The 27607-nt window shown below is 34.0% G+C and overlaps 3 protein-coding genes across 3 annotated transcripts in view; 1 reads left to right on the top strand and 2 right to left on the bottom strand.

Moving 5' to 3' along the window:
• LanA (laminin subunit alpha) overlaps positions 1–23304 on the bottom strand; it is a 28109-nt gene extending 4805 nt beyond the window's left edge. Inside the window, exons 1-25 of the mRNA XM_040712710.2 lie at positions 22601–23304; positions 22371–22532; positions 21981–22315; positions 21427–21920; positions 21196–21364; positions 15457–15584; positions 14982–15395; positions 14612–14920; positions 13795–14546; positions 13319–13703; positions 13102–13235; positions 12708–13035; positions 12609–12653; positions 12378–12532; positions 11749–12314; positions 11568–11688; positions 10513–11508; positions 10319–10440; positions 9799–10240; positions 8720–9733; positions 8173–8643; positions 7920–8107; positions 7458–7841; positions 6204–7389; positions 5811–6148 (exon numbers count right to left, since the gene is read on the bottom strand). Coding sequence (XP_040568644.1) covers positions 5811–6148; positions 6204–7389; positions 7458–7841; positions 7920–8107; positions 8173–8643; positions 8720–9733; positions 9799–10240; positions 10319–10440; positions 10513–11508; positions 11568–11688; positions 11749–12314; positions 12378–12532; positions 12609–12653; positions 12708–13035; positions 13102–13235; positions 13319–13703; positions 13795–14546; positions 14612–14920; positions 14982–15395; positions 15457–15584; positions 21196–21364; positions 21427–21920; positions 21981–22315; positions 22371–22532; positions 22601–22825 — 9863 coding nt within the window. The 5' untranslated portion in view covers positions 22826–23304. The remainder of the gene's footprint in view (positions 1–5810; positions 6149–6203; positions 7390–7457; positions 7842–7919; positions 8108–8172; positions 8644–8719; positions 9734–9798; positions 10241–10318; positions 10441–10512; positions 11509–11567; positions 11689–11748; positions 12315–12377; positions 12533–12608; positions 12654–12707; positions 13036–13101; positions 13236–13318; positions 13704–13794; positions 14547–14611; positions 14921–14981; positions 15396–15456; positions 15585–21195; positions 21365–21426; positions 21921–21980; positions 22316–22370; positions 22533–22600) is intronic.
• An 821-nt stretch (positions 23305–24125) lies between these two features.
• Positions 24126–26422, top strand: LOC121117063 (probable acyl-CoA dehydrogenase 6). Its single transcript, XM_040711362.2, has 2 exons — positions 24126–24671; positions 25483–26422. Exons 1-2 carry the CDS (start codon positions 24249–24251, stop codon positions 26284–26286), a joined length of 1227 nt encoding a protein of 408 aa, XP_040567296.1. The 5' UTR covers positions 24126–24248; the 3' UTR covers positions 26287–26422.
• Positions 26296–27318, bottom strand: Tbcc (Tubulin-binding cofactor C). The gene has a single exon (XM_040711363.2). It carries the CDS (start codon positions 27316–27318, stop codon positions 26467–26469), a length of 852 nt encoding a protein of 283 aa, XP_040567297.1. The 3' UTR covers positions 26296–26466.
• Positions 27319–27607: the final 289 nt, after the last annotated feature.

Genomic DNA, 27607 nt, shown 5'->3' with positions numbered 1-27607 from the left:
TGGATGAATTTTCAGAATATCTGCTGACAGAACACTTTATCTATCTCATTATGATCAAATGACTGTTGTTGCAAGATACGTCAAAGATATGACACCCTATGAACGCTTGTTGGCTCTTAAACATGCTAAGAGTAAAACTGGGGAAGATACAGCCAAAGATTTTATTTGAGTAATATCGAACAACCAACTGGATACAAACAAGATAATTTCACGGTCATACAATTTTGCTGCTACAATGTCTGGCCAGTACAACGGAAAACAACAGAAGCTGCAAGAATTGATAAGACGAAATGTGCCATATATTTATGTCATAGCCACCTTAGCAAACAATGTAGTTGAACATGGGTGCAATGTGAGTAAACTAATTACTTTAATGTTTACAATATTAGAGTCTTTATACACATTCTTCGCTGTTAGAACCAAAAGGTAAGCATTAGATTCGTATATGATTATGAAACAATTTTTAAATATTTTCTAATTATATCACCGTATTTATGTATTTGCTGAATAACCTACTTACTTATTTACTATAGTATTGCTCAAAATATTATTGTTATGCTAATTATTGATTATACACATCATGATCAAACAACAATCAATTTACTTTTTTTAGGACGGAAGCGTTTGAAAAAGCAACCAAGGACATCGAAAATTCGTAAAAACTTTATAAATTGTCAAAGAATAGATGGCTTGCTTGTTCTGAATCTATTCGTGATGTATGGATTAGTTTGGAGCCTTTAATTGAAGCATTAAGGTTACTTTCTTGTTCTAATCGTTTCGATACAAAAACGACAAAACTTACAACATCTTTACTTGGTAATTTGCTGAGGGTCGACCTAGTTATTTCACTGATTTTCATGAAAATTATTATGCAGATGATACAACAGATGACTGAAATCTTACGAATGGAGGAACTTAACATCATTGATGCAACTGATGTTATAAAATCAACAGTCAATGGTAAGAGATGATACCAACACTATGAATGAGGAAATTGAAGTAGGTGTAATATTTTTTAAGAAAATCGTTATTGATGATCCTGAATTTAACAAGAAACATCTATGCAAAATACAACCTTCACGATTTAATAGAAACAATTATACCAGATTAAATTTATCAACGACACATTTTTACGGGAAATAATTTACTGAATTTTTGAATGCCCTTATGGTGGAATACTGCGACGGTTTAAAGACAAGTCTTTATGTGTTGAAACCATTTTTCTCAATTCTAAAGCCACCTCTTGTAGTTCCATCAGTTGAAGATATCAACATCCTTCTTAAATTCTTTCCAAAGGAGATTAATATTATCTTTAATAAGAATTTTACAACTTTGTTTCCATGTAGCTTTTCTCTAGAAGGAACATGCAAGTTTGAAAGATGTGGCAACTTTTCTCACGTGAGGAAATCTATATTTCCATTGATTAGACTGTTTCATCATCTTGTCTTGACAATGACAGTAACAATTGCAAAGGAAAAAAGAGTATTTAATAGATTGAAGCTTATAAAAACTCAACTAAGAACTACAATAATTGATAACTGTTTTCAATCCCTAATGCTTTTGTCCTGCGATAAGGATTTGACTGATAAAATAGATTTATTAACGATAGCACTCATGCACCTCTATCAAAACTCATAAAATAAAGTTCCTTTAGGTTTAGTCATCAAATATTGTTTACAAGTTAAGATATGTAAAAAAAAACACAAGTTACAAATTAGACTAAGACATGGTTTGAGATTCGACCCCGGTTTCACTGCCAAAATTGGGAAAATCCAATCAAATTCTTATTATTAATAAATATTTTCTAAACTCTTAACCAAATTTTATGTAGACTCCAAATTTGAAGTAAGAAATACCAAATATGCAATGGTTTTTTTTTTTTTTTTAGATATAATCATTTTTATAAAAGTATGTCTAATCTGACGAAAATAAAAATGTCTCTTCCTACATTTTCATGTTCTACAAATGAATAAATTAGTCAAATACCTGTGGTTTTGAGAGACTGTAGTTGCTCAACTAAGTGGAGCTTGATTGAGTCAATACCCAGTAGCTGCTGGTCATATGATTGCAATATATCACACGTTCGTTAATATGGATATTTTGCTCAAAAATCTAGTTTCTGTTGCTTCGTAAAAAAATTCCAGAAGTATTAAGTAGTTTGACTCAAATTGGGTATCATTTTCATAAAAAAGTAAATGCTGGGGATAATGGATTAAGTTTTCGAGAATATGGCTCATTCCGTATTTTGGTTAAGGCCTCATATAATAAGAAATTTTGCCTAAAATTTTAAATGTGTAAATCGTAAAAGAAATAAAAAAATTGGAAATATTACAGCTGGTAGGAGAAAAATAAAACCATCAGCCTAAAACATACAATTTCAGCTACAAACAATTAAATTTTCAAGTATCTAACACCAAAAGTTTTTATGTAGCATCCATTTTAATGACCAACAGTATATTTTCACATGTCAATAAAATTAGGGAGTAGGTGTAATATTTTTTATTTAATGCTCATGTACAAGAAATAGTTTGAATTTTAGCTTAATTTAAAGCTTATTAAATTTCCAATAAAATGATATGTAAATCAAGTCCTTTCCTATCAGTAGATATGGCTACCTAAAGCCAGGAATTAATCTCAAAGTGTGAATTTTAGATTCCGTTGGTCACTCGAGACATATTTTTTAAACACCCATTGCACAAAAGTTTTGGAAGAAACAACTAACAAACAGTTTTATTTTAAAGTTCTGACCATTATCTATCATTTGAAACTAAATAAAGGTTATTTTAATGTAGATTGTAGATTCTATAGGTATATAAAATTGAGATTTCAAAATTTTTGTCACGCAAAAACGGTAATTTTTGTGGAAATTTTTTCACAAATTCAAATTTCTTGCCTAAACAATACAAAATATTGGATTGAAACTTACAAAATCATAATTTACAGACATTCTTACACTAGAAAATACTTATTAAACAGTTATAAATGTTTATTTTCTATCCTAAATATTTTTTTCACACTTAAAGTAGCGAAACCGGGGTCAAATCTTCAAACCATGTCCTAATCTCATTGGTTATTACTAATTTGCAATATTCGTGCATTTTTGTCCTATTCTTCTATTCTCTTATGTGTATATTGCTAATTAATGTGTTTTTGTTTACCAAAGTTCATACTAGTCGAGGTTTTTTTTTAATTGCACCCCCCCCCCACTACAATATTTTTCGCAATGGCCCTGGGTACCTTGGTCCTTACGGCTTTTGTGGAATTTTTTTTTATCATTAAATAGTTTGCTTGCCCGAATATGATATAGTTGCAATGAAAATGCATTAGATAATGTTGTCTTGCAATGAAATTACTCACAGTGATATTGCTTACAATAATTTTCCTTCCCTATGATATTACCTACAACAATTTTGTCTCACAATGATAAATATACATCCCGATTTAACCAAGCAACGATATTACCCCAACAATTTTTCCCAACCTTTTTAACACAATCATTTTACTGGACACTCTTTTTTGGGGGACAGCCTCGACGCCCCTCCTTTTCTATTTAATACCATCCATAATCGCTATGCTTCAATAAATACATAGCAATTTCAGGAGGGTGGTATTATTCTAAAAGTAGACAGTTTTGGAACAAGCTTGGAGGTAGAAGGGGCGAATTTCCCGAGCCACGAACAGAAGGCCCCAATTTCAATATATTACTAAATATATTTTTTTATTTAAAAAAATCTATAGAATAACACGAGGAGATGGTTTTAAAAACTCACAAGCTTGTTTCATCACTTCAAATTCATATTCAGTGAGGAAGTTCAATTTTGAATAAGTTAAAGTTAGACTTTAGAATATGATAATGCAATTTCAGATGCAATTTTAGACGTTCGTGCTTTTGTAGTACAATCTATTTATCCTAGACTTGATAAATTAATTAAAAAAAGACATTGCATTATTGCTAGATCTGTCCCATAAGTACGTGTATTCAGCAAAACAGGACAAATAATCTCTGAACACAGAAATTGTTTAAGCCCAACTAAAGTCAGCCAGCTTGAATTACTTAATAATAATTTGGATTCAATGCAGTTCTATCCGAATGAATACTGTAATTCTAGTAATCAATAATCAACAATATCTATGTATGTTACAAAATACCGATTTACAGAGAGAAAAAACTTGCAGGATGCGTGCTTTGAAGGTTATGATTATTTTGGGGATCCCCATGAAATGCTGGATTTTCATTACTTAAATGGGGCAAATCAATTTCACGTCAATTGAGTTGAATTTTTAATCTTTTACCCAGTCAAAAAAAAATCTATTAGTTTCTTTTTTTAATCGCACCATTTGCTAGAAAATAAGTCATCTCAAGAATAGCCTTCAAAATCACGGTTAAGGTTTTATGGATGTCAACACATTTATTTATCTAGTATTTTGTAAAGTTTCTAATCAATCCTTTTATTCGAAGTACCTAAATTTCAATCGTGCATTAGTAACTTCAATTTTTATTACTTAGCTATTTGAAAGTAACTTGTCTTAATTTTGAACCTCTCTCTTTTTTTTAGATAATTATCATTTATTGTCTAGAGAGCCTAGGAAGATATTTATATACTCGAATTTCATATACATCCATTTAAATGCAGGTATTTAAAAGTATCAACTTTTGCACAATGTTTTATTCTGTAATTCCTGTAAATTCAATTTTCTTGATGTTTAAGAAAGCTGTGTCGTTTTAATAAAATATCCAATTTTATTAGATCACAGATTTTGATGTAGGTTATAACATAAACAGTACGAAAAAATGGATTGAGATTTTGATAATAAATTCGTCAGAACTTCTTTAATATTGAAGCTAAAGATATGACTTTGTTATCTAAACGCCTTTTTTACCGTTATGTATTAGATAAAAAAGGTTTAAAAGGAAAAACATAGAATTTTAAATTTTTTGTAACACACCTACAATATTTTTTAAATGTATATTTTATATAGGTATAATAAATAAATTTATATCTAATCATTTACAATTTTTTAGTTACAATTTAATCTTTACAAATTTTGCTATATTGATTCAATACAGCTTCCAAAATTTTTGACGTTTAAAGATTATAACATGGAAAGTCCTTAAAAATACATTATCCAAACTTATAGACATATATTTACAAAATCTCGATAATTGTGGTTACGTGTCTTTAGCTGCATATCATAATCTTTAAAACTCAACAACTATACCTTTCAAAATAAAGAAGTTATGTGATTTATTATGTTTTTTGTTAGGGGGAGAGAAAAGATCACGTTAGTAATTTTTGTGCTTCCAAAATTTAATTTATCATATCATGTTTACTCCTACAAACAATATGCTATTTAAATCAAAAAACCTCTTCCATTTTTATAGAAAGAGTTGTTGAAGATTATAGCACAGAGCATATACATGTAACATATGTATATTGTATATGCTCTATGATTATAGTATGCTAAGTTTTTTAGAAATAAGTTGTGCATAGAAGTATACGTGTACCCTTTACATGCATGATATTCATAGATGTGGTAATCTGCCTTAAGTCTATAAACATTTTTGTTTGCATGTATTATTCTTTATTTATTAACTTGTGAGGGCGTTTGAATGACGTCATATAGTAAAATAAAAAACAAACGTCAAACTGATTTCAAAAATTGAAACTGAAAAGCCCTGTTAATGTTTCTAATAAGAGTTGAAGAGCATTAGTTGAAGAGTAAGGGATCGTAGGAAACTCCATTTTGATAAATTATAACGTTTCAGATATTTGTTCCTCACTAATTATGTAGATATAAAAATTACTTACTTAAAGACCTCATAATCGTCGATATGCATGATAATTCCAGTTTTCATGACAGAGATGTAAACAGTATGCCATTCGTTATCATCATATGAAATCGGCTTCCTGGAGCCCTTGTCTGATGTTTCAATTTCGAATCTTGGGAATACACGAAGAGACAAAGCTCCCTCTGAGAAGGAAAGACTAACGTAATAAAACATATCAACATCTTGCATGTAAAGTAGGAGTCCTTTCGCTTGATTTGTTCTGAACATGAAGCTAACATGAATCCGATCCTGTAGGGTCATCTCTTTTAGTTGCATGTAGCCAGGATTGGAGGAGAGAAAAGAAGCCACTTCGAGTTTCTAAAGCATGCAAATAAATAATAAAGATAAAAAATATTTCAATATTTGAACTGACCTCTTCTGTGCATCCTGGTTTAACATTATACTTCTCTGGAGATGATGCTAAATCAGCACGATCAACGCCTATAAATACGTCCTTAATACATCCAGTAAAGTTCGTAGTCATTACAGCTGAGAAGGGAATATATCCTGGAAAGCCTCCCAAATAAATGAAATCATCAATTGACAATTGATTTGAGGCTCCTGGGGATTGGATATCTCCAATAGCCTCTCCATTAATTGATAATGTTCCTACATTTCCATTTCTAGCGAGGATTGCACTATGCCAAACTTCGAGATCATATTTTTCTGGACTTATTGTCTTGTCAACACCATCCCCTAAATTAAAGCTATATACAATATTTCCATTCATAACTTCAAGACAAACAAAATCTCCGTCAGATACACTTCCCATTAAGAGTATAATTCCATTGGAAGATGATAACTTGAAGGAGAGTGTAATGTCAAACTCAGAGTCTAATGAAACAAAGTCATATTTGCTTATGGCTACATAACTATTCCCTTCAAACTTAAGCCCTTGGCTTGGCTTTATTTTGAATCGATTTCGTTGGCGAGCCCCTCGTATATTTCGAGCATCTACATAATTCCAGAGTCCAATATCTTGGTTTCCTATTTTAAGGTTCTCTATTTGCCCCTCCATGAATGTTTCACGTACTGCATCTTGTATTCCTGCATGATTAGGAAATCCACCAACAAATATTTTAGAATACTTTGGGTGGAGATTAAATACTGAACCAAATGGTCTTTTAAATTTATCAACGAGGGGAAGTGAACTCCTAATAATATCTTCATCTATCGCTCCACTCCTATCCTTCTTTAGAGTCATTGTTATAGTGTGCTCCAGACGCTCTAATTCCAAATGATGCCATTCACCATAATCAATTGTACTAGCAGATAATATTTCAATTTCCCCGGCACCCATATCAATAGTTGTTTTGATCGCTCCTCCATTCACAACCTCCACTGCCATAAAGTCATCTGTGGTTGCTCGAGGCATTTTAGTATGAGTATCGATTACATTTCCCATGTAGAAAATAAACGCTCTTTCATCTCCATCACTTCTCTTTGTCACATTAAAGTATAAACTGACTTTTGTGTTCAATGCCTCAGAATTTATGTTTTCTGGGGTCTTCAGTTCAAGATATGAACTTTGTTGAAAGGTCACTCCTGGTCGTCCAATCCTTAGAAAAGAAGAAAAGATTTTCATTTATTATAAATTAGGTGCAAATTAAATTTCATAATTCTTCACTTTTTCAAATTAAATCGAACGTTTTTCACCCTATCTTTAAGAGACTTCAGCATTCCTGAAGCGTTTACAGTTAGACTACTAATCCTATTTCCAGCCTCAATAAGCTTTTCAATCCTTGACACAACATTACCACCGTCATTATCTGCATCACGCCTAGAGCGGCGTTTTTCCAAATCCTCTAAGACTTTCTTCGTTGCATCGAGACTATATTTCATTTCTGAGTAGTCACGATGAAGGTTTTTGGCATTTGCCATGTCCTGACTAATTTCATCTGCTCGAGCATGAATAGAAGCCAAGGCATCATTTGAATGAGTTTCTGCTTCATTTGCATCTGAAGCTGAGCGTTCTAATTGATCTGTTAGGCTTGGTAAAATATCCAGGGCCCTATTTAAATATAATGATGGACATAGTTATAATTACACTAAAGTTATTTGGAAGTGAATTTGCGATTCTTCGACGTACCTAGATGCAGATTCCAAGATTTGTTTAGTTGCTTTTGTCTTTTCATTTGCCTCCTCCACTGTCTTTTTTGAATGTTCAAGCCATGGGGATAATTCCTCTGATATTACTGACTCTGATTCTTTCGCAGAGTTGTACAATTCCTGAGTGCGATCTTTAGATTGCGCAGCTTTTTTCCCAACTCCTTTAGACTGGGATCATAAAGAGAGAATGATAAATGAAAACCCTTAAAAAAATAACGTTTAGGAAATTTTACCATTCTAGCTGCATCATTGGCATCAGTTGAGGCCGTTTCCGACTTCTCTGTTGCAACTTTAACAGACTCAACAATTTTTTCGTAGGCATTTGTGGCTTCCAGTGTTCGATTTCCTGGGGTTTTTACCTTATCAATGATATTTTGTAGTCCGTTTGCTTGATTTTGTAGGTTATAGGCATGTTGCTCAGCATTTCTAATGGCATTCATATTATTGTCTTCAATTACGTTTCGAGCTTGTTCCAAATTTGAAGAAAGTTCTATGTGCATGTCCTGTAGTTTGGTATTCTCTTGGGGGAGTGTGTCGATCAAATTATCTCTTGCCTTTGCCAAAAATAGATCCGACTCCTTAATTAAGTCTGAGCCCATTTCGTTCATAGATTTAGCGTTTTCCTCTAATTTCAATATTGTTAATCTCTTATTTGAAGCTGGAGGATCAGAATTCCGGAAATTCAATTGCTCTGCTTTCTTAAGCTTTTGAATAATAAAAAGTAATTTAAATATTTTACTGAAGTTATTTTTTAAATCTTAAATAGATATTAATCAATACCTTGTCAGATGCGTTAATAGAATTATTTTTCAGGTCTTCCAGTTTGTACCATAGATTTTGAATCGATGACTTTGTTGCATTAACATCCATTTTTAACTGTTTCAAGGGTGCAATAAAATTGTTGACCTCCTTCACTAAATCTCTAGCAACTATTTGTTCCTCTATTGCCATTTGTCTTTCGTTTGAAAAGTTTAGTAATTTCATGGAATCCACCCATTGCATTGCTATTAAAACAGCTGATTCAAGTTGTTCAGGAGTAACTCCACTTCCTAAGCCTTCAGCTATTTTCTGCATATCCATAGTAACTGTATCTATGTCAATTCTTGTATTATCAATCAGTTCACCAGAATTTAAAGCCAATTTTTCCAATTCATTTGCTTCCTCTTTGAGATTATTCATTATGCTCTCCTTGTAATCAATATTAAGACTTTTAGCCATCGACTCATGATCAGAAAGGGTCTTTTCAAGAGGTTCTAATCTACGTGAGCCTTCGGCTGGATTAAGAAGTTCTATTTCAGGCTGTAGACGCAACATTTCATCTTGAATATAATTCAATTTCTTATATGCAAAGAAACTGGATTCAACTCCTAGGAACTCTTTCATAGTTGGTGCTAAGCTAGAGTTGAGACTTTCCGTTTGATGGAGAAGATCTGAAATACAGGAGGAACAAGGAAAACATCCTTCTCTATATGTGAATGGTCTCTTCCAATCAGGTATCTCAGTTCGTGTTTCATTTACAATGAGTACCCAATGAGCTGGGCAATGATCACAATTTTGTCCGATCACACCTTCCAAGCATTCACATTGCCCTGTTTCCTGATCACAGGTTCCTCCTACTGCAAACTCAGTATTACAGCCACAATTTTCGCAACCCTCAGACCCTAAATTCCAATAACCATGTTGACATCTATCACATTTTTGACCAGTAACACCTGGTTTGCATTTACATTGCCCTGTCTCTTCCTCACATTGACTTTCATAAGAGGCATCACTGCAGTCACAAGCAAGACATCCCTGGGAGTTTATAATGATAAAAATGAATGAATACTTTCCTGATAGTTATTATTTTTGAACCTTACCATGTGATTGGCAGATTTAAATCCCCAGTGCTCCGACATACACTCATCGCATAAAACTCCTTCAACACCGGGAAGACACTTACATTCACCATTCTTATCATCGCATCGCTCTGTTCCTTGTTTATTACATTCACAACTTGCGCAATTTTTTACGTCAACTGCATCACCAAAGAACCATGGCTCACAAATGGAACAGTCGTCACCATAGGAGTGATTTAAACATTTTTGACAGATACCACTAAATCGGTCACATGCATCCGGATCATTTGCATCAATGTTTTCATTACATTGACAAAGCTTACAGTAATCACCTTGGACTTCAGGCTCTCCATAATATCCAGGCCCACAAAATTGGCATCTTTCACCAACATAATTCGGTTTGCAAACACAGTAATTTGAGTCTTGAGGATTATTTAGAATACCATCACATGATATTGCAAAACTGAAATATTTGTTTAAAATTATTTAAAGTTATTTCATATATTTTATACATTAAATATTTCTTAATTTTAAATCCTACTTATTGTCTTGAAGTGGACAAGGACAAGGTTGACAGTCATGGTGACTTCCTCTTCTTGCATCTCCGAAGTATCCCACATCACACTCTTCGCAATTCTTTCCTCTTGTATTATGAAGACAAGTCTTATTGTTTTAAAGTTTCATAGATATGAAAGGAAATAATTTTTGAATGAAATCTTATATGGACACTACTACCTCGTTGGATACCCTACATAAATCGGGTTGAAAATGGCAGATATGAGGAAGAGCTTCTAATGCCTGTGCCTCATGAGATTCTTCTGGAGTTAAATTGACACATTCACCAGTGACAGGATGACAGGTATCAGCATGTCCATGACAATTACATGGAACACAAATGGGTCCAAATGGTCCCTCTGACACTCTGTAGTATCCAACATCACAGTCTTCACATGAGTCTCCGAAATATCCTTCCGGACATTCACATTTCTCAATGCCTGTAACCATATTTCCCTCTTCAATGGTTTCAGAGCTTTCTTCTGCACTATCCAGGGTTATATTTTTAACACGAATTTGTCCATCGATAGTAGAGCCATAGCTTCCTTTAATATATATAGCTTGAACGTCCTTCAATGCTGCCATTAGCATGGATCGTTCGGAGGGAATTCCTTTTGGTAAGTCCCAAAATCTCGGTTCAATCGGTATTTCCATCTTAGTTGGCTCATTGGGAGATATTTTAACACCGGAGTAATGTACTAAATAAAAATCTTTTCCCTGTATGATTGCATCAGGTGATCTAGGAACATCATCAAAGTCATAGCCAGAATAGGTGATAGAATATCTTAACTTCCCAGAGTAGGATTTGATTTGATTTCCTGAAAAGGAAAGCGGAGATTTGAAGTACAGCGTACTCGTCTTTAAGTCAATGCCATAATCTATCAGTGAGTCAACAATCAATTCATTTCCATAATTAGTGAGGTAATCATCATTGCTTAATTCACTTTCCTCAATAGTTTCCTTTCCAATTATAACAGAGGAAGGAAGCCAATTATTCATTATGCTAATCACTTTGCGCTTCATATTTGGCTTGCTCGAGCAAAAGCTTGCTTTACCAAAGCAAAAGCATTCAGTACACCCATCAGGATTGAGTTCATCAAGATTAAAGCTTCCTGGTTTGCAGGTATCACAAAGATTTCCCTCAATGTTTGTTTTACATAGACATGTAGAGGTTTGCTAATTTGTTGAGATTAGTTGTAATTTGGAAATAGTTGGGTATATAAATATTAAAATACCTGATTGCAAATATCCTGGGTTGTGCCTGGTAAATAGCACGGACATTGATCACAGTAGGGATAACCATAATAACCTGGAGTACAATGGTCACAAGTACGACCTTCAATATTTTCCTTACAACTATATATTTAAAAAACTATGTTACAATAGTTCCTGTCACTTTAATAGCGAATAACATACAAACAATTTCCTGTTTCTAAACTGCATGACATATTTCCATTATTGGTTCCAGTATATTGACACATACAGTCTTGACAGCCCGTTATTGGATCATAACCAAAAGTGTTTTCCTCGCACTGAGAACAAGGATTTTCTGGAGTCCCCGTTACTCTTGGAGCACAGATACATTCACCTGTTTCTTCATTACATTGTGCAGTAGGAGGACATTTACACTGTTTACATTCTGGAAATCCAAAAAATCCGGGTTTACATCGTGTACATTGTCGTCCAATCACGTTATCTTTACAGGGACACTGTCCTCCAATTTTATTGCAAACTGTATGATAACTGCCCTGACTATTGCAATTGCAATCAAGAGCTCCACCATTAAATTCAGATGATGCAGAAATGATGGCACTTCTGCAAAAACCCTCTTCTTCTGGAGCTATGTAGAAATTATTCGAACCACATTCCTTAGCAAACTGAATACTTTTATCCACTTTGGTTGGTTTCAAAAAGGCCTCGTCGTAGTTGTAAGAAGGAATGGCCATTACATTTTCTAACCATATCTTTTTCCCTTCAGGATTCTAATTCAATATGTCTTGGTTTTAGAAATGTCCGTCTCAAGTATTAACATAAGAGCCACTTACCTTAAACATGATATTGAATTGACCTGGAATATTGAAAATATTATCTCCTGTGTCTTTATTTATTAAAGCAGCTCGGCATCCAGTATTTGAGGGACAATTCTTAATAGGTAGAACGGACTCATGGAATTTTCCGTTTCTTAAAAGAGTTTCTGGATCTGTTCGATTAAAATTTAATTCATAAATTAATTAGTCAATGAACTAAAATAAATAATTAAGCTTTATTCAACATACCTTCATTCTCGTATCCAACAGAAACATTGGCGTTCATATTTGTACCTACATAAATCAAAGACTTATAAAAAAGTTACAAAGGAAAACATAAATTCTTACTAGGATAGTCAGGTTGACTATACTGAGCTACAAGAACATATGGACCAGGCTGTGATACTTGTCCACTTAATGTATGTATGGATACGTTGCCATCCACGTAAAATAACGGCTTTGTCACATCATAGGCATGCCTAGGTGGGTTAAAATCGTCTCTTTCTACAAAATTGACCAATTCTGTCCCATCTGGGGGATCAGTATAAAGAAACGGGATACACACTCCGTTTTTCTTTATACATTGAGGAGAGGGCGTAACATAGTCTAAACTCCATTCAGTGATTGGAATAGCCGTCATGGAATCTATAGCTAGCTCCTCTTCAAGATCCTCCAACTGATCAAAATTAATTATTTTAGAAAATGTTGTCAATGTGTCTTAGATATTAGTTAATTTTCTTACCTTGAGATCAAGATGTACGTAGTCGGAATCAATATTGAATTCAGCAATGGTTCCATTTTCATTAATAACAACTTGACGGCAAAGATGACTGTAGGTACAATTATAAATGTTGATGATGCCTCGTTGTGGTAAATCTATGAATGGGATTAAATTCATGAAATGAGTTGCGATTAAAATTATATTTAAGCAATATAGTAAAGCTAAAAAAGTGTATTACTATTTTTCTCGATGTCCTGAGCATCAACCAAGACTCTTGTACCATTTGTTCCTTTAGGAGTGAAGAATGAGAGCAAAAAAACGTTCTTTTGGTCTCTATTGACAGGTAAATTCATTATTACATTGGGCTGCCATTTGGCCATGGTAGCCAACTTGTCTACTCCCAGCTCCTGCAAAACCTCGGGATTATCTGACCATGCATATATGTCATTTCCTCCTCCAGGACGCATAATATCTGATGCTTTTTGCGTGTTTAAGCCTTCAAGAGATGGATACGAGTAAAATCTGCAATACTCGGACTCCACTCCTGCTAAACAAGGATTGTGAATGTCTTCTTTTAAAATTATAGGTTCATAATATTCATTTGGAAGAAGTACAAAGTAATCCTAGCGAAAATAACGTTCCATTTTAATTATTTAAATCTAATTATTATATTCATATTTTTGGACAATCTAAAAGAGTAATCTAATCTCTTACCACTAAAATTTCCTCTTGATTTTGGTCACCATTATTTATTTTGACAGCCGTTGTCCATGATCCAGGTTCCAAATCGAACGGTGATGCGTAATTGTTTCTGTCTCCTGACACAGTAACAAACGCAGGCAATCCATTAGTGGGCTCTAAAAGAACTTTGTGACTTTGTGTATCCCCTGTTGGTTCTTCTCTATGTGAGCTACTAGAGCCAGGGAACATGGTGACTTCTCCAATGACGGGTTCAGGATTGTTATTGATATAACGTAGAACCATTCTATAAATGGATCTACTTGTGACTGGTACATCCAAAAGAACTTCGTCTTGCAATGGAGAAAAAGAGCCATAACCTCTCCATGAATAATTCGGAAAATGGGTTTCATTATATCCAATTCTAACTGGACTCCTATCAGCTCTATGACCATCTTCAATTTCATATTGAAACTGGTGAAGTGTTGGAACGTAGTAAGTCTCTTGCACTTCATTACATCTTCTTCCGACTAAGCCTGTCCTACACATACACTGACCCGTGCCCTTATCACAAATAGCATCCTCCCCTCTATTGACCAAAGTTCCACCAACATCACATTCACAAAATGAGCAGCCCATTGGGTCGTTTGCATTCAATCCAAAGTAACCATCATGACATTTGTCACACTTCCGAGTCCCTCCAACATTAGGCTTGCAGGAACATTGCCCATCAATATTGTCACAATGTCCTAGGGAGCCGATGGTTCCGTCCGTTATACACTCACAGTCTTGAAAAATCCGAATATAAGTATCATCACAATATAAGTTCCTATTTTTAGTTTAGAAGTCTTACCTTCACATCCAAGCGGATTCCACATTTGCAAATTCCAGTATAAAGGCACACATGTGTCACAAATCCTTCCAGAAACTCGTTCCTTGCATCTACATAATGTTCCTGCAGGCGCTGATTCACATCCACCCATTGCAAAAAAATCTTGAGTTACTCCATCCGGATTACAGTTACATTCTTCACAAAGTGGATAGTTGTATCTTTCAGGAGAGCATTTATCACATTTGTTCCCAATAAAATTGGATGAACAAGAGCATACTCCGTTACCATCGCAGGATATTCCACGAGTACCCAGACTATCACATTGGCAGTCTAAATTTAAAAAGGTAAATGTTATTCTTTTTTTTTACAAATATGAGGGAAACATTTTTACCATCACAGTTGGGATAGTTGAACGAACCAGCTGAACAATGATCACACTGTTGACCTCCGTAATTACTTAAACAGGGACATTGTCCACTCTTAACATCACAAACCATAGAGTTGGAGCCAAGATTGGAGCAAAGGCACTCTTGACAATTCGGATAACCATGCCATCCTGGGAGACACTCTCCACATCTATCACCTCCAAATCCTTCTTTACACATACATACTCCATTTTCCTTGTCGCAAATATCTTCCACGGTTCCTTGAATATCACAATTACATTCCATACATTCTGGATACGCATAATAACCATGATGACATTGATCACATTTCCTTGAGCCATAATTTGATTGACAAGAACATTGTCCTCTCTCTTTGTTACAGACTTGATCCAAAGTACCCATTGAATTACATTCACATGCTAGAGAAAATATTTATCAGAACTCTTCAGAAGTTAGACATAAAGGTTTTTATTAAATTACGTATGCATTCCGGAAAATTATAATAACCATCTGCACAGGTATCACAAAATTCACCAGCAAAGTTCTCTAAACAGGGACATTTCAGCACCCCTTCTGCAACACAGTATGGTAATCCTGTTTCCATTAATCTAAGATAAAATTTATTTTAACTGTCATCCATAAAATTCAAAAGACAAACTATTTTTATGTATATGCAGGAGTTTAGATAGTAGGATTGATGAGGGCCAAGCCTCTTAACTCTCAAGATTTAATATATACCTAGCATGAGCTTAGTCTGAGGGGTGGATGGGACATGTTCTCTAGATTTTGAATGTCTTATTACATAGTATCTGAAAATTTGAAAATAGACATTATCCACCTCACTCCCTCTCTGATTTTTAGGTTTTTAATATACAATGGGTATAAAGAAACGACATATTTAAAAAAAAAGTAAAAATAAACATATTTATTTTCTAAAAAAAAAGTAATCTGTAATTATTTAAAAAAAATAAAATAATATAGATCCCCTCCCCCTCCCCAGTTAAAAAAATTTATCGCCGCCTCTGGTACCTTGGTAATTTAAAAAAAAATAGGCCCCTTATTGCAAATTTCAAGCTCTGCTAGTTGGAAAGAGGAGGAAGATTTATGGAGAGTATGCTGTATAGAATTAATTATCTTTTCATCCTACTTCAGGCTTTAGAGATACAAAGCCAAAAGTTACTTGAATTTATTATATACTAACGAGAGTACACGGCAATACTCAGAGTTGTAATAATTATAATAATAATTAGTTGTATACTAATATAGCCAAATGAATAAGCAAAAAGTATTCTAGCTATTCGTACATAAATGTCATCTTTATGAGTTGTTGCTTGCTGAGGTGTAAACAATATCTCATCTAAAGTCATCATACTTATTTTATGCACTTTTTTTTTCATGTGTAAAATCAAGTGCTGAGCTACACACGCTTGTTGCCACATTGTTATTTCTTGGATCAAGTAGTCACGTACTTCTAAGATTTTTAGAGCACATTCAAAAATATAGCTTCAACAGACAGACGGACAAACTTTGTTATATTAATATATAGAAGCGATCTAGGAAAGCTCGCTTTAGGAAAATTTGCGTTGGAAATGTTTACCCTGGAATTACTCACCTTGTGAAAAACACTTTTCTTGGGAAATTTTGCATTGAAAAAAGTTATTATTTAATTTAAAGAATAAGGTATTAAAAAAAATATTATTCAGTATTTCGAGATCATTTTACTACATCATTTGATCTAAACATCTATATCCTGATATGATCATGCTGATCTGAGGGGATTATTTAGAGTGCATTAATAGGGTAATACTTGTATACAAATTTGTTCGAACTCATTATATAAGTAAAGACGTGTAAAGAAAAAACTAAGTATAGCGATTAGAAAAGTAAAAACCGTGCTCCTTTTCTTTTTTATTTATTATGTAATGGGTCGTGGTATGTTAACACCTCCCTCTAAAAGGAGAATTATCTCCTATTTTTGGTGTAAATTGATTTAAAAATGCTTAACATAATAAATATGTATGAATTTAAATGTAATTAGATTATTTTTACTGCAATAATGTTATTTTAAATGTAGAAGGTTTTCCTCTTTATAGCAGTAATTCATTTTCACCCTTCAAAATCCTACTACAGGCAGCTGATATTGACAAGTGTCTTAATTCAGGTGTACCATATCTCTCGCTCCCACCTTCTCCTTGCGCTCTTACAAAAACCCCATTTCTATTTTTACGTAAAATTTCGATAGTATTAAATATAACTAATATATATTTTTATAAATATCATCGGGATTTATGGGAAATATTTCTTATTAGTATCCTTGACATAATATAAAGACAAGACTTTCAGTAATATTCATATGTGGAGATACATATTTCAATAAAATACAAAAACTTTAAAAATAACTTATAACTTATGTATTCATATGAGATTGTGAGAGCCTTTGAATATAAAAATATTTTGTTTGTTACATTGGCCAGAAGAGTATTAGAAACTCAGTTATAAACCGATTTTTATGTTGAAACTAACATTTGGCAAATTATATTTAAATAAGAGATTAAATAGAAGCTTAATTCTTTGATTCTATAAGATGCTCCAGGATGGTCTCTTAGGTCAATGCATGATTTTCTTTCATGGCTGTAGGAAAACATTTCATAAATTTTTATACAAGTACACCTATTAATACACTCTAAATAATCCACTTAGAACAGCAGCATCATATCAAGATATATATTCGGATCAAATTATTTAGTAAAATGATCTAGATATGCGCAATAATATGTTTTTAAAACCTCATTATTTACCTATATTAATAAAGCAAAGTGTGTCTGTATCAATACATCCAAACTAGTTACTGGGGTTGCCGATTTCAAACGTGGTCGTACGGATACGATGTTGCTGAACGGCGACAATTCCGGAAAACATTGAAAAAACCCTGAAAATCATTATGGGCAATCTTAAAAGTGAAGTTGCAAGAGATAGTTAACACTCTGAAGTTATCAAAGGGTAGTGTTTATACGATCATTCACAAACATTTAGGCATGAAAAAGCTGTTTTCCAAATGGGTGCCGTGTTTGCTCACACCAGAGCAAAAGCAACAACGAGCAGAGATTCAAAGAGCTACTTGGAGATGTTTACGTGTAATAAGAAGGAGTTTTTCCGTCGGTACATCACAATTGATGAAACATGGATTTACCACTTCACTCTAAAATCAAAACGGCAGTCTGCTAAGTGGTGTGCAGGCGGAGAAAGCCGTCCAAAGACTCAAACATTGGCGGGGTAGGTCATTGCCCCTGTATTTTGGGATTCAGATGGAATTTTATTCATTGACTACTAAGAATATGGAAAAACAATCAACAGCGACTATTATATAAGTTTGTTGGATTGTACCCAGAACATACCTCATTTGAAGAAGAAAAATGTGCTTTTTGACCAGGACAATACACTGTGTCACAAGTCAATAAAGACAGCACCAAAATTGGTCGAATTTAGTTTCGAATTGCTACTGCACCCACCGTATTCTCCAGATCTAGCCCCCAGCAACTACTGGCTCTTCGCAGAACTCAAAAAGATGCTCCGTGGAAAGAGATTTGGCACAGATGAGGAACTGATTGCCGAAACTAAAGCGTATTTTGAAGGTATCGATAAATTGTTCTATACCAGTGGTATCTAAAAGCTAGACAAACGTTGGAATGATTTTATCGTTCTAAAAGGAGATTATATTGATGAATATAAGTTAATTTTGGCAAAAAAAAATGTTGTTTTCCTATCTAGGTCCGGCACTTATTGACCGATGTGTTACCTAATAGTTAAAAAAAACTATTCAGAGGCTATTTCCATGGGGCTCTGGAGGTCAGACTCAGCAGGGGGGCTGACAAAAAAATTCTATGTTCTAAATGACATAATTAATTTCAGCTCCAAGCTTGACGGTGGCGTGATAAATATTTTAAGAAACTATATTAACATTTTAAATACAATATTTCTTAGGTCTTGAAGGTTTTAATGAATGTTTGTGTGTGTTTTATTTGTTTTTTATTACGCTCTTGTATCATTATGTAATATGTTTCCAGTATTTCAAAATCTTTGAAATAAATTTTGGTTATGAAAAAAAAAAAAATAATAATTTCAGGGGGTCAAAGCTTCAGTACCTTATGGGGTGAAATCTTCCGTGGCAAGCTCTCGGACTATGTATATCATAAACATATTTTCATCTAAGAAATAACAATATAGTCGTATTAATGAAATATTGCAGGCATATGTATGTACAGTGATGAAAATCCTGTATAGAATGGGCATTTGATAAAAAAAAATCGAAACTCAACATAGTAACCCTTACAATTTGAAGAATGTTTTAGATAAGATCAACTACCATCAGCTGTGACAAGGGAAGAGGGGGAGAAGGAAATAAACAAGAAGATTGTACTCATCAGTTGTAAACATATTAAATTTTATAACAAACACATATGAATTGATATTATAATTATTGTGAGTGAGCTCGAGAAAAACGGAGAGTAAGACTGAGGATTTCTCGGGAAGTTATCTTCCATATTATTAAATCAAAATTTGCCTTTTAGTCGATGCCTAATTACTCCGGGTAGTACCGCTAGAATTAAATATAAGAAGGCAAGTTTTCCCCACGACACACTTTCTTCAAGACAAGTTTTCAAATCCCAAGGCAAATATTCCGAGGACGAGCTTTCCTGACACCATATACAAAGAAGATACCCATATTACTACGATTTGATCAATGCTCAATCAAGGAGTACGTTATTTATAACGTACTCCTTTGTTCAATCTATGATTCTTAATATAATCCTTACATAGAAATTCATATTTCATTCATTTTTTCAGCGAACTTATGGGGAGGAGAGGGGCTTGCAATTTATTAATACATGTTCCAGTTTAGAAGATTGTAAATTTTGCATCAAGTTGAATGTACCTAAAAATATGAGTGAGGAGTAGGTGGTCCTGATGCTTCTTTAAAAAATATAAATAAAATTACGACGGTATGCTATTACAATATATTTTTCTAGTTGTCTATTTGTCTTTCTCTTTTTGCCTTATCAGTGTTATTTTGAACATCGATTAGTTGAATTCAAATTAGCTCTTGTTATCCTGTGAACAGTTTCTTATTAATATTAACTGGTGTTATTATCTGGCATTGCCCAGGATAATTCTGCGTCGGGTAAAAGACAAATTTTTCTATAATGAAACTCCCAAGAAATCATTAGTATTACTTTGTGTCTTTCATGTACACACACACATAAATACTCATTACAATAACTATAATTATATCAATTTATATGTGTTTGTATTAAAATTTAATATATTGACATGAGTGATGAGTACTTAAGTCTTTTGAGGGTTCACTTATAAAAACAATAAAATAAATTTTAATATACCAGCGTTATATTAATTCAAATCTTAACATATCCTGTAGGTGCATATGAGTTATAACATATATAAAAGACCAATAACAAAAACAAATAGAAATAGTGTAGCCTGTATATACTTCCAATGATATATGTACACGTCTGTAATATTTCATTAATACGCGACTACATTTTTATTTCTTAGATAAAAATATATTAACGATATACATCATGGAGCACTTATACAGTACACCCGGTGACTAGTTGTCATATATGAATACTGACAAAAAAAAAGACAAACTTTGCTGTATTCTAGACACATGGGCTAAGCATGCATGCAGCTTAGCTTGTCTTTCTTTCTTTTTCCTCATGAAGGAGCTGTAAAAAAGAGATTAACTCATCTTTTTTTTTTCAACCAATTGTTCCTTTTATATTATCCTTATATAGGATGTGTGAGAATTTAATGGATGGACAAACCACTAACTGAATTTGGGCCTTTTTTCATTATTTTTTTAAAGGAAAGGTTGAGCGATACGATAAAAAAATAGCTCACTAAAATAAAAATAAAATACAATTTTTGTGTATGTCAGCTGTCAATTGGTTTGCTATTTTTCTCATTATCAGTGTTATTCTGAATGACTATTAGTTGAGTTCGAATTAGTTCTTGTTAAGTTGTATAAACAGTTTTTTAATAATAGTTGGGATGAATTAGCTAACCAATCGTACTAACTGATTTTGGGTCTTTTTTCTGTATCTTTTTGGAGGAAAGGTTACGAGATAAAATAATGGTTACGACGTGTAATTGATCTGGAGAGTTAATTATCCCCCTTAAAGTAAATAAAGTGGTTATTACCTAGTTCCATTAGCAAAACAGTCACATGGTTTACACTCTGGATAATCATAGTATCCTTCAGCACAAACTGAACAATCTGCAGCTCCTCTAAAAGGGGCTGCACACTCACAAATCCCGCTTTCAGCACCACAATTACCAGTATAACGTCGATCATTGCCACACTGACATGCTATTAAAAAATTATTAGTTTTATACTATAAGCCCATTTGTTGGACTATTTGAATTACTTACGTATACAAGGTTGAAGATCATCAGGTTGAACATTTGGTGGCCTAAAGAACCCAGAAGCACAAGTTTCACAATTAATACCAGCAGTGTCATGCATGCACTCCTCACAAACTCCTCCTCCCTCATAATTTCCATGAATATCCAAAGATTTCCGATTGTAGTCTACATCTTCATCATAATAGCATTTATTGGAGTGTCCATGGCAATTACAAGGCTCACATTTGAATGGGGAATTAGCCGTATTTTCTTGCCATTTCTTTTGAGTAAATCCATCTGCACACTTGTTACAATAAATTCCTGCAGTATTGTGTTGGCACTGACACTCCAACATATCTGGATCATCGAGTGAGGGAGGGCACGTCCATGCATGACCATTACATACACATCGGCCTCCAATTGAAATTTCCTTGATTGAATAATAGTAACGACGAGTGACAGTTTTATCGCCTTGGGCAACGGACATCAAATGCCCCAACATGGTTTTAGTTTGCACCAACCTTTAAATGTCCATTCACACATTAGGAGTTCAAAGAACAACTATTAAGAAAAATTATTACCTGAGACGAATATTGGTGGCTTTAATCCAATTTTTAAGTACATCACTAGAGGAGAGTACTCGGGCGCTTGGTCTACCAGTCGTTAAGGACACAAGAATTTCTCCTCCTTCGATGGGAATGATTTTGGAAAATTCAGTTGAGCAAATTACTTGTTCATCATACGATATTTTCTCATTCGCGTGAATACCAAAAAACTTTTGGCACTCAGCGTCATTTCCTGCGAAATATTGCCATGGATTCCATGATACACCATGATCGACAGATCTCTCAAGAGCCCAAACACCAGGTCGTGGGGAATTAGCCATTGTAATGTAGACGTACGCGACTTGGAAGAGCTAGCATAATAAAATTAGTTATAGCCTAATCGAGTGGTAATTTATTTTGTCTTACCTGCTGCATGTCGATAGATAACGTAATTCGATTATATTTAAGCCCTCTAGAGATAGGAGGGGACTGCCACCAAGTGGATGGATCTCCATCCACCACATTCCTTGCTGGATGTGATTTATCGGTAGTGGTATTCCCAGTCCCTGGATAGCAAAAGTCACATACCTTTTTGTAAAAATTATATATGTTCAATGAAGTGTTTTATAAAGGAATTCAACAAGGATCCACTCTACCTGTCCATCCAAAATATTATATCTTTTATTCAGTCCCTCATTGTAGTGATCAAATCCAACAAGTCGACAATAAACTTCCTTTTGAGACACTCCTTCCCCACAGGTTGCATTGACTGTAACCTTACGATTCATTGCAATGTTAAATGTTGGAGGCTTATAGTCCCTTTGAGCCTCCACTAGAGAAAAGGCTGCAACTACCCATAGGGTAGGCACAAGTCCCTTCATCTTAGAACCTTAGAAAATAAAGTCTTTCTTCAAAAGATGATAATGTTGAAACTTGGAATTTCTATATTTGAATGGAAGAGGAAAAGAACTATAATGAGTGAAGGAACTCAGTGAGAGAAAAAAATCGTCTTCCACATATGGCTTCCATCTGTTTAGAGATATGGAAGATGAGTAGTTGTTTTGCCCTCCAAATAATAATTTCCAGACGATATTGTATACTTGAACTACTTTGTGTATAGGATAAATTCACTCAATTAATATCCGTATTTATTAGTGGGCTCCTTAATTGATTAACTATAATTTTTTATATATAATAAGCTTTGCTAGGCTCACAAACGTAGAATTTACAAACTTTAAAAAATTTACATTTTTCAAAATTGATTAAAAGGCAGTGGTAGATCCATTAGGCTTATTATCCCCCCTTCCTCACTTTTGCAAAAAATTTATCGTGATAATTATATAAAATTATTGTCAGCTCTAAAAAAGGTCAATAGTTCAAAATTAGTCTATAATAAAAATTGTTATCTTGCCGACACCTCTGATGACAACGGCCTTATATAATTTTGCTACCTCAAATACAATCTGGCGCCCCTGTTAAAAAGTTTAACCAAGTTAGCCTATGGGATAACCTCTACTTCAATCCTCATTTTTTATTACAACTTAGATAAAAAAATCTTTTGAAATGACTTTAGTTATTACATTAAACTAACTGTTCATAATTAATTTAATAATTAGTTATCTCCATCGAGGATGTATTGGCTGTTAATCTATAATTCAGTGATATTACATAACAATTTTGCATCAAATTACCATCAGATATTTAAAATATGTTTCATTAAATTTTCTGGGGTCCTGACGTCCTCCAGATTGACTTTAAAGTATTATACAATAATGAATATAAATTATAATATTATATAAGTTAATTAGCAAATTCATTTAAGGTTGCGAGGAAGTTGTTTTTAGAGATTCTTCATATATGTCTAAACAAACATAGTTTATCCTTATAAACAATATTAATCAATTGTAAACTGTACAAATTCATGTATAGGTATTCATGAGCAATAAATGTCTGAATACAATTTAATTCTTCACCTCTGAAGATCCTTCGGTTTTCATTTTGAAGAATAATTTCCATTATATGAAATAACAAGGAAATGAAGTTATGAAAGTCAAGAGATTTTATAATATTTGTATAGTACAGCTCTTGTCTCCCCTATTTACTAAAGAAATACATAATATGTACATTATAGGGAGAAAGTATTTCTTTATATAGATGATTTGGCATCGGCCATTCCAGTTCACTTACAACTTACAAGATTTGTGTGCGTCATTTCTATATCAATGACGTCATTTTAAAACAATACTATAGAAAAGATACTTAATAATGTTTACGTAACTGTATTAAAATCAGTAATCATTCGAGATGGGAACTCTTTTTCGAAATTTTTTTGCTTCTAAAGTAGTTATTAATCGCGTATGTTTGTCAACTCAATCCGAATGTTTTTACGATGAAAGCCATTTAGCCGTTCAAAGGACCATGAACAAAATCATTGAGAAGGAAATAAATCCAAATGTTGATGCTTGGGAAAGTGAAGGTCGCTATCCTGCTCATGAAGTCTTTAAAATACTCGGCTCCGCCGGTTTACTGGGTGTAAATAAACCTGTAGAATATGGAGGCTCTGGATTAGATTTTAAATATGCTGTTGCACTTAATGAAGAGATGGGAAAGATCGCTTGTGGTGGAGTGCCTATGTCTATTGCCGTACAAACGGATATGTCTACTCCTGCTCTATCAAGATTTGGATCTCATCAACTTAAAAAACAATTTCTAGAGCCTTCCATCAAGGCAATTTCATTTCTTTTTAATGATTTACTATTTAGTAGTACAATCAAGTATTCAAATTATCATACTCAACTCTTAAATTTAGTCGGACTCATAATCTGATAACTGAAAAAAAAATATATGGAGGCAAATCAGGATAAAAGCAATTCCTCGACTCCAGTAAAAGATTTGTGTTCGAGAAAAATTTGATTTTCAACTTTTTTTTCTCCCTTATTCGGATTTGACTAATTGTATCCGGGTCACATTTAAACAATAAGTAATACAAATTGATACAATATTTGACATTTACTAATTTCACAATATTAAAGTAGATATTATACAATTAAATACTTTGCCCATATTGTAGTTTATAATTATTCTAGGTATAAAACATTTGTACACAAACTTCAATCCCATAGTAAAAACTGCATGTTTAAGACTTTAGCAATGTAAACTGCTGCAGAAGCCAGAGTTATTGTAGCAAGTCCAAAGAAAATATGATTTGGATAACTTCGAGTTCTCATAAATCTTTGGATTTGAGGATTTCGGAATGTAATATTGGCAAATATTGTGGCATATAGTATTGGCATCAAAATGCCTAAGACTATTTGATAAAATCTCAAGTCTACACTTTGGAATGTTCTATTAAAATAATTCTTTACATTTTCAATGTGATCTTGAATTATATGTGTATCCATGTTGTTATTCTTCAATCTTGAAGATTAAATTTAATGTTACTCACTATAAGATTTCTTATTAATTTCAAAACTAATCTTTTTTTTTACCAATTTTAGAGTTAATATTTTTAGGAAGAATAAATATTATATTTTTCCAGGGAGAATTCGTGTCTTGCTTAGGAGTGAGTGAGCCTGGTGCTGGATCTGATGTTGCTAGTATACGCACAACTGCCCGTCGTTCAGGTGGTGATTTAATCATCAATGGGTCAAAAATGTGGATAACGAATGGGTGTCAAGCGGACTGGATGTGTTTATTGGCAAATACAGAGGATTCTAAAAATCCACATAAAAATAAGTCTCTCATTTGCCTACCGATGGACACTCCTGGAATTACAATAGCAAAGAAGATAGATAAGTTGGGAATGTTATGCTCTGACACAGCCATGATATATCTGGAAGATGTAAAAATACCTGAAAGTTACATTATTGGCGAACCAGGAAAAGGATTCGGGTATCAAATGCTACAATTTCAAGAGGAAAGAATTGCAGCAGCTACACTTTGTCTTGGGCCTATAGAAAAAATGATTCAAGAAACAATTGAGTATACTAAAAGTCGTAAAGCTTTCAATGGATCCATTCTTGACAATCAATATGTACAATTTAAACTAGCTGAACTTGCAACTGAGACTGAACTCTTGAGATCAGGTGTCTACAGAACCACAGACGCATTTTTAAATGGACAAGATGTCACAATGCTAGCGTCGATGCTCAAACTGAAGTGTGGTAGACTCATTAGAGAGACATCGGACACTTGTCTCCAATTTTGGGGTGGTATGGGGTTTACTAGTTCTGTAAACATTAGTAGAGCATTCAGAGACTTCCGACTTATTTCCATTGGAGGGGGCGCTGACGAAGTTATGCTGACTATTATCAGCAAGCTCATGGGCATGTCTAAAAAGTAACAATGCAAATTATTTTACCACATCCGTTAATTTATTATGTTAAGTGTATACAAAATAAACCTGTTATTTTATAATATAAGTTTAAAAAGCTTCAGTTAAGTCATTGATAAATAATAAAGTACACAATAGAAGTCAATCTGGGTTTATCATAACAGAAATACGCAGTCCGGCACTTAAAATTTACTCTAACACGTTTTTTCGCTTCTCTTCTGGGATGACGAACCAATTTGGCGAGGGTTGATCAGGAGTGAGCCAGTTAAAATCTTGAATACCATCCCAATGATTAAGACCTCTATCTAGTCCCGACTTATCCATTAACTCATTTAAGCCTGGAAACTTAACAGCATAAGGCCCAAATCCTACGTTATTACAACCTTCGACGATCCCTTTGGAAGTCACATGGAGATAAACGTAACAGTTTGTACTATTGTGCATACGAAGTTGTTGACAAAAAATATAAAATGTACAATCTTCACACCGCTCAATAAAAACGGACGTCTGGACTGGGCCCAAGATAATAATACAGTTTTTAAGGTCCGTCATGTGCAATGTTGAAGGGACGGACTGAGTCAAACGCACAGTACATTGGTTCAAATTAGTGATAAGTGGATCCATCTCATTTGGAGGGATGGTGAGAGTTTCACCCACTTTATCATTAAAAGTAGCTTGAACATGAGTACCAATGCCTGTTTCCGTCTTGACTTCTCCAAATTGCTTGGATCGAAGGGCGTCAATTTCCTCACGTGTTTTGATGGCGACACGTGATCGAAATGCAAATCTCTTCTTGGGTTGTGAGGCTTGATACAGGGTTTGATATTGATCTTTGACCCCTAAAATGGAGGCTTGAAGTTTCTTGACATCATAAGAAGGAAGGTAAGAGGCTTTTTCGGAGAAGAGTCTTTCAAACTCCTTGATGTTAAGGGAGAGAGTGTTGAGATGATCCAACTCTACTGGTGAGTGAGCCAGCTCTTCCCGGAGAGAGGAAAGAAGGGCTTGAAGTTGTTGTTGGACTTGAGGGGCGGATGTGCTCATGCTCGGTCAGAGGAGCGTTAGATGAGACAGTGAATGAGGGAAGAGGCGTAGTGTGGGAGATAAGTGAATGCGGAGTAGAGTGCAAGAGATCCCAGGGCAAGGAACACGGAGTTGACGATCCGCTTTTCCCAAGGCTCCAATAAATAAACGGCTGTGTTGAGTTCGTATTCTCTGTGTAAGGCTCGAAGTTTCTCCATCATTCTTATCGAGCGTCAAAGACGATTAAACGCTTTGTTCTCTTTTTGTACATGATTCTATAGCCGCATTCCCGGCATCGAATGGCATCTCT

This window comes from Lepeophtheirus salmonis, chromosome 5, assembly GCF_016086655.4.
Source record: "Lepeophtheirus salmonis chromosome 5, UVic_Lsal_1.4, whole genome shotgun sequence".
In the NCBI taxonomy this organism is placed as follows: domain Eukaryota; kingdom Metazoa; phylum Arthropoda; class Copepoda; order Siphonostomatoida; family Caligidae; genus Lepeophtheirus; species Lepeophtheirus salmonis.
Note: the sequence above shows the minus strand (reverse complement) of the source record. Positions and strands in the feature narration are given on the sequence as shown.

What these genes read in the sequence shown, in the direction of transcription:
- LOC121117063 (XM_040711362.2), top strand. Translation starts at nt 24,249, where the DNA reads ATGGGAACTCTTTTTCGAAATTTTTTTGCTTCTAAAGTAGTTATTAAT. An exon ending in TTCTAGAGCCTTCCATCAAG is followed by an intron (nt 24,672 to 25,482) that starts GCAATTTCATTT and finishes ATATTTTTCCAG; the next exon opens with GGAGAATTCGTGTCTTGCTT.
- Tbcc (XM_040711363.2), bottom strand. Translation starts at nt 27,318, where the DNA reads ATGAGCACATCCGCCCCTCAAGTCCAACAACAACTTCAAGCCCTTCTT.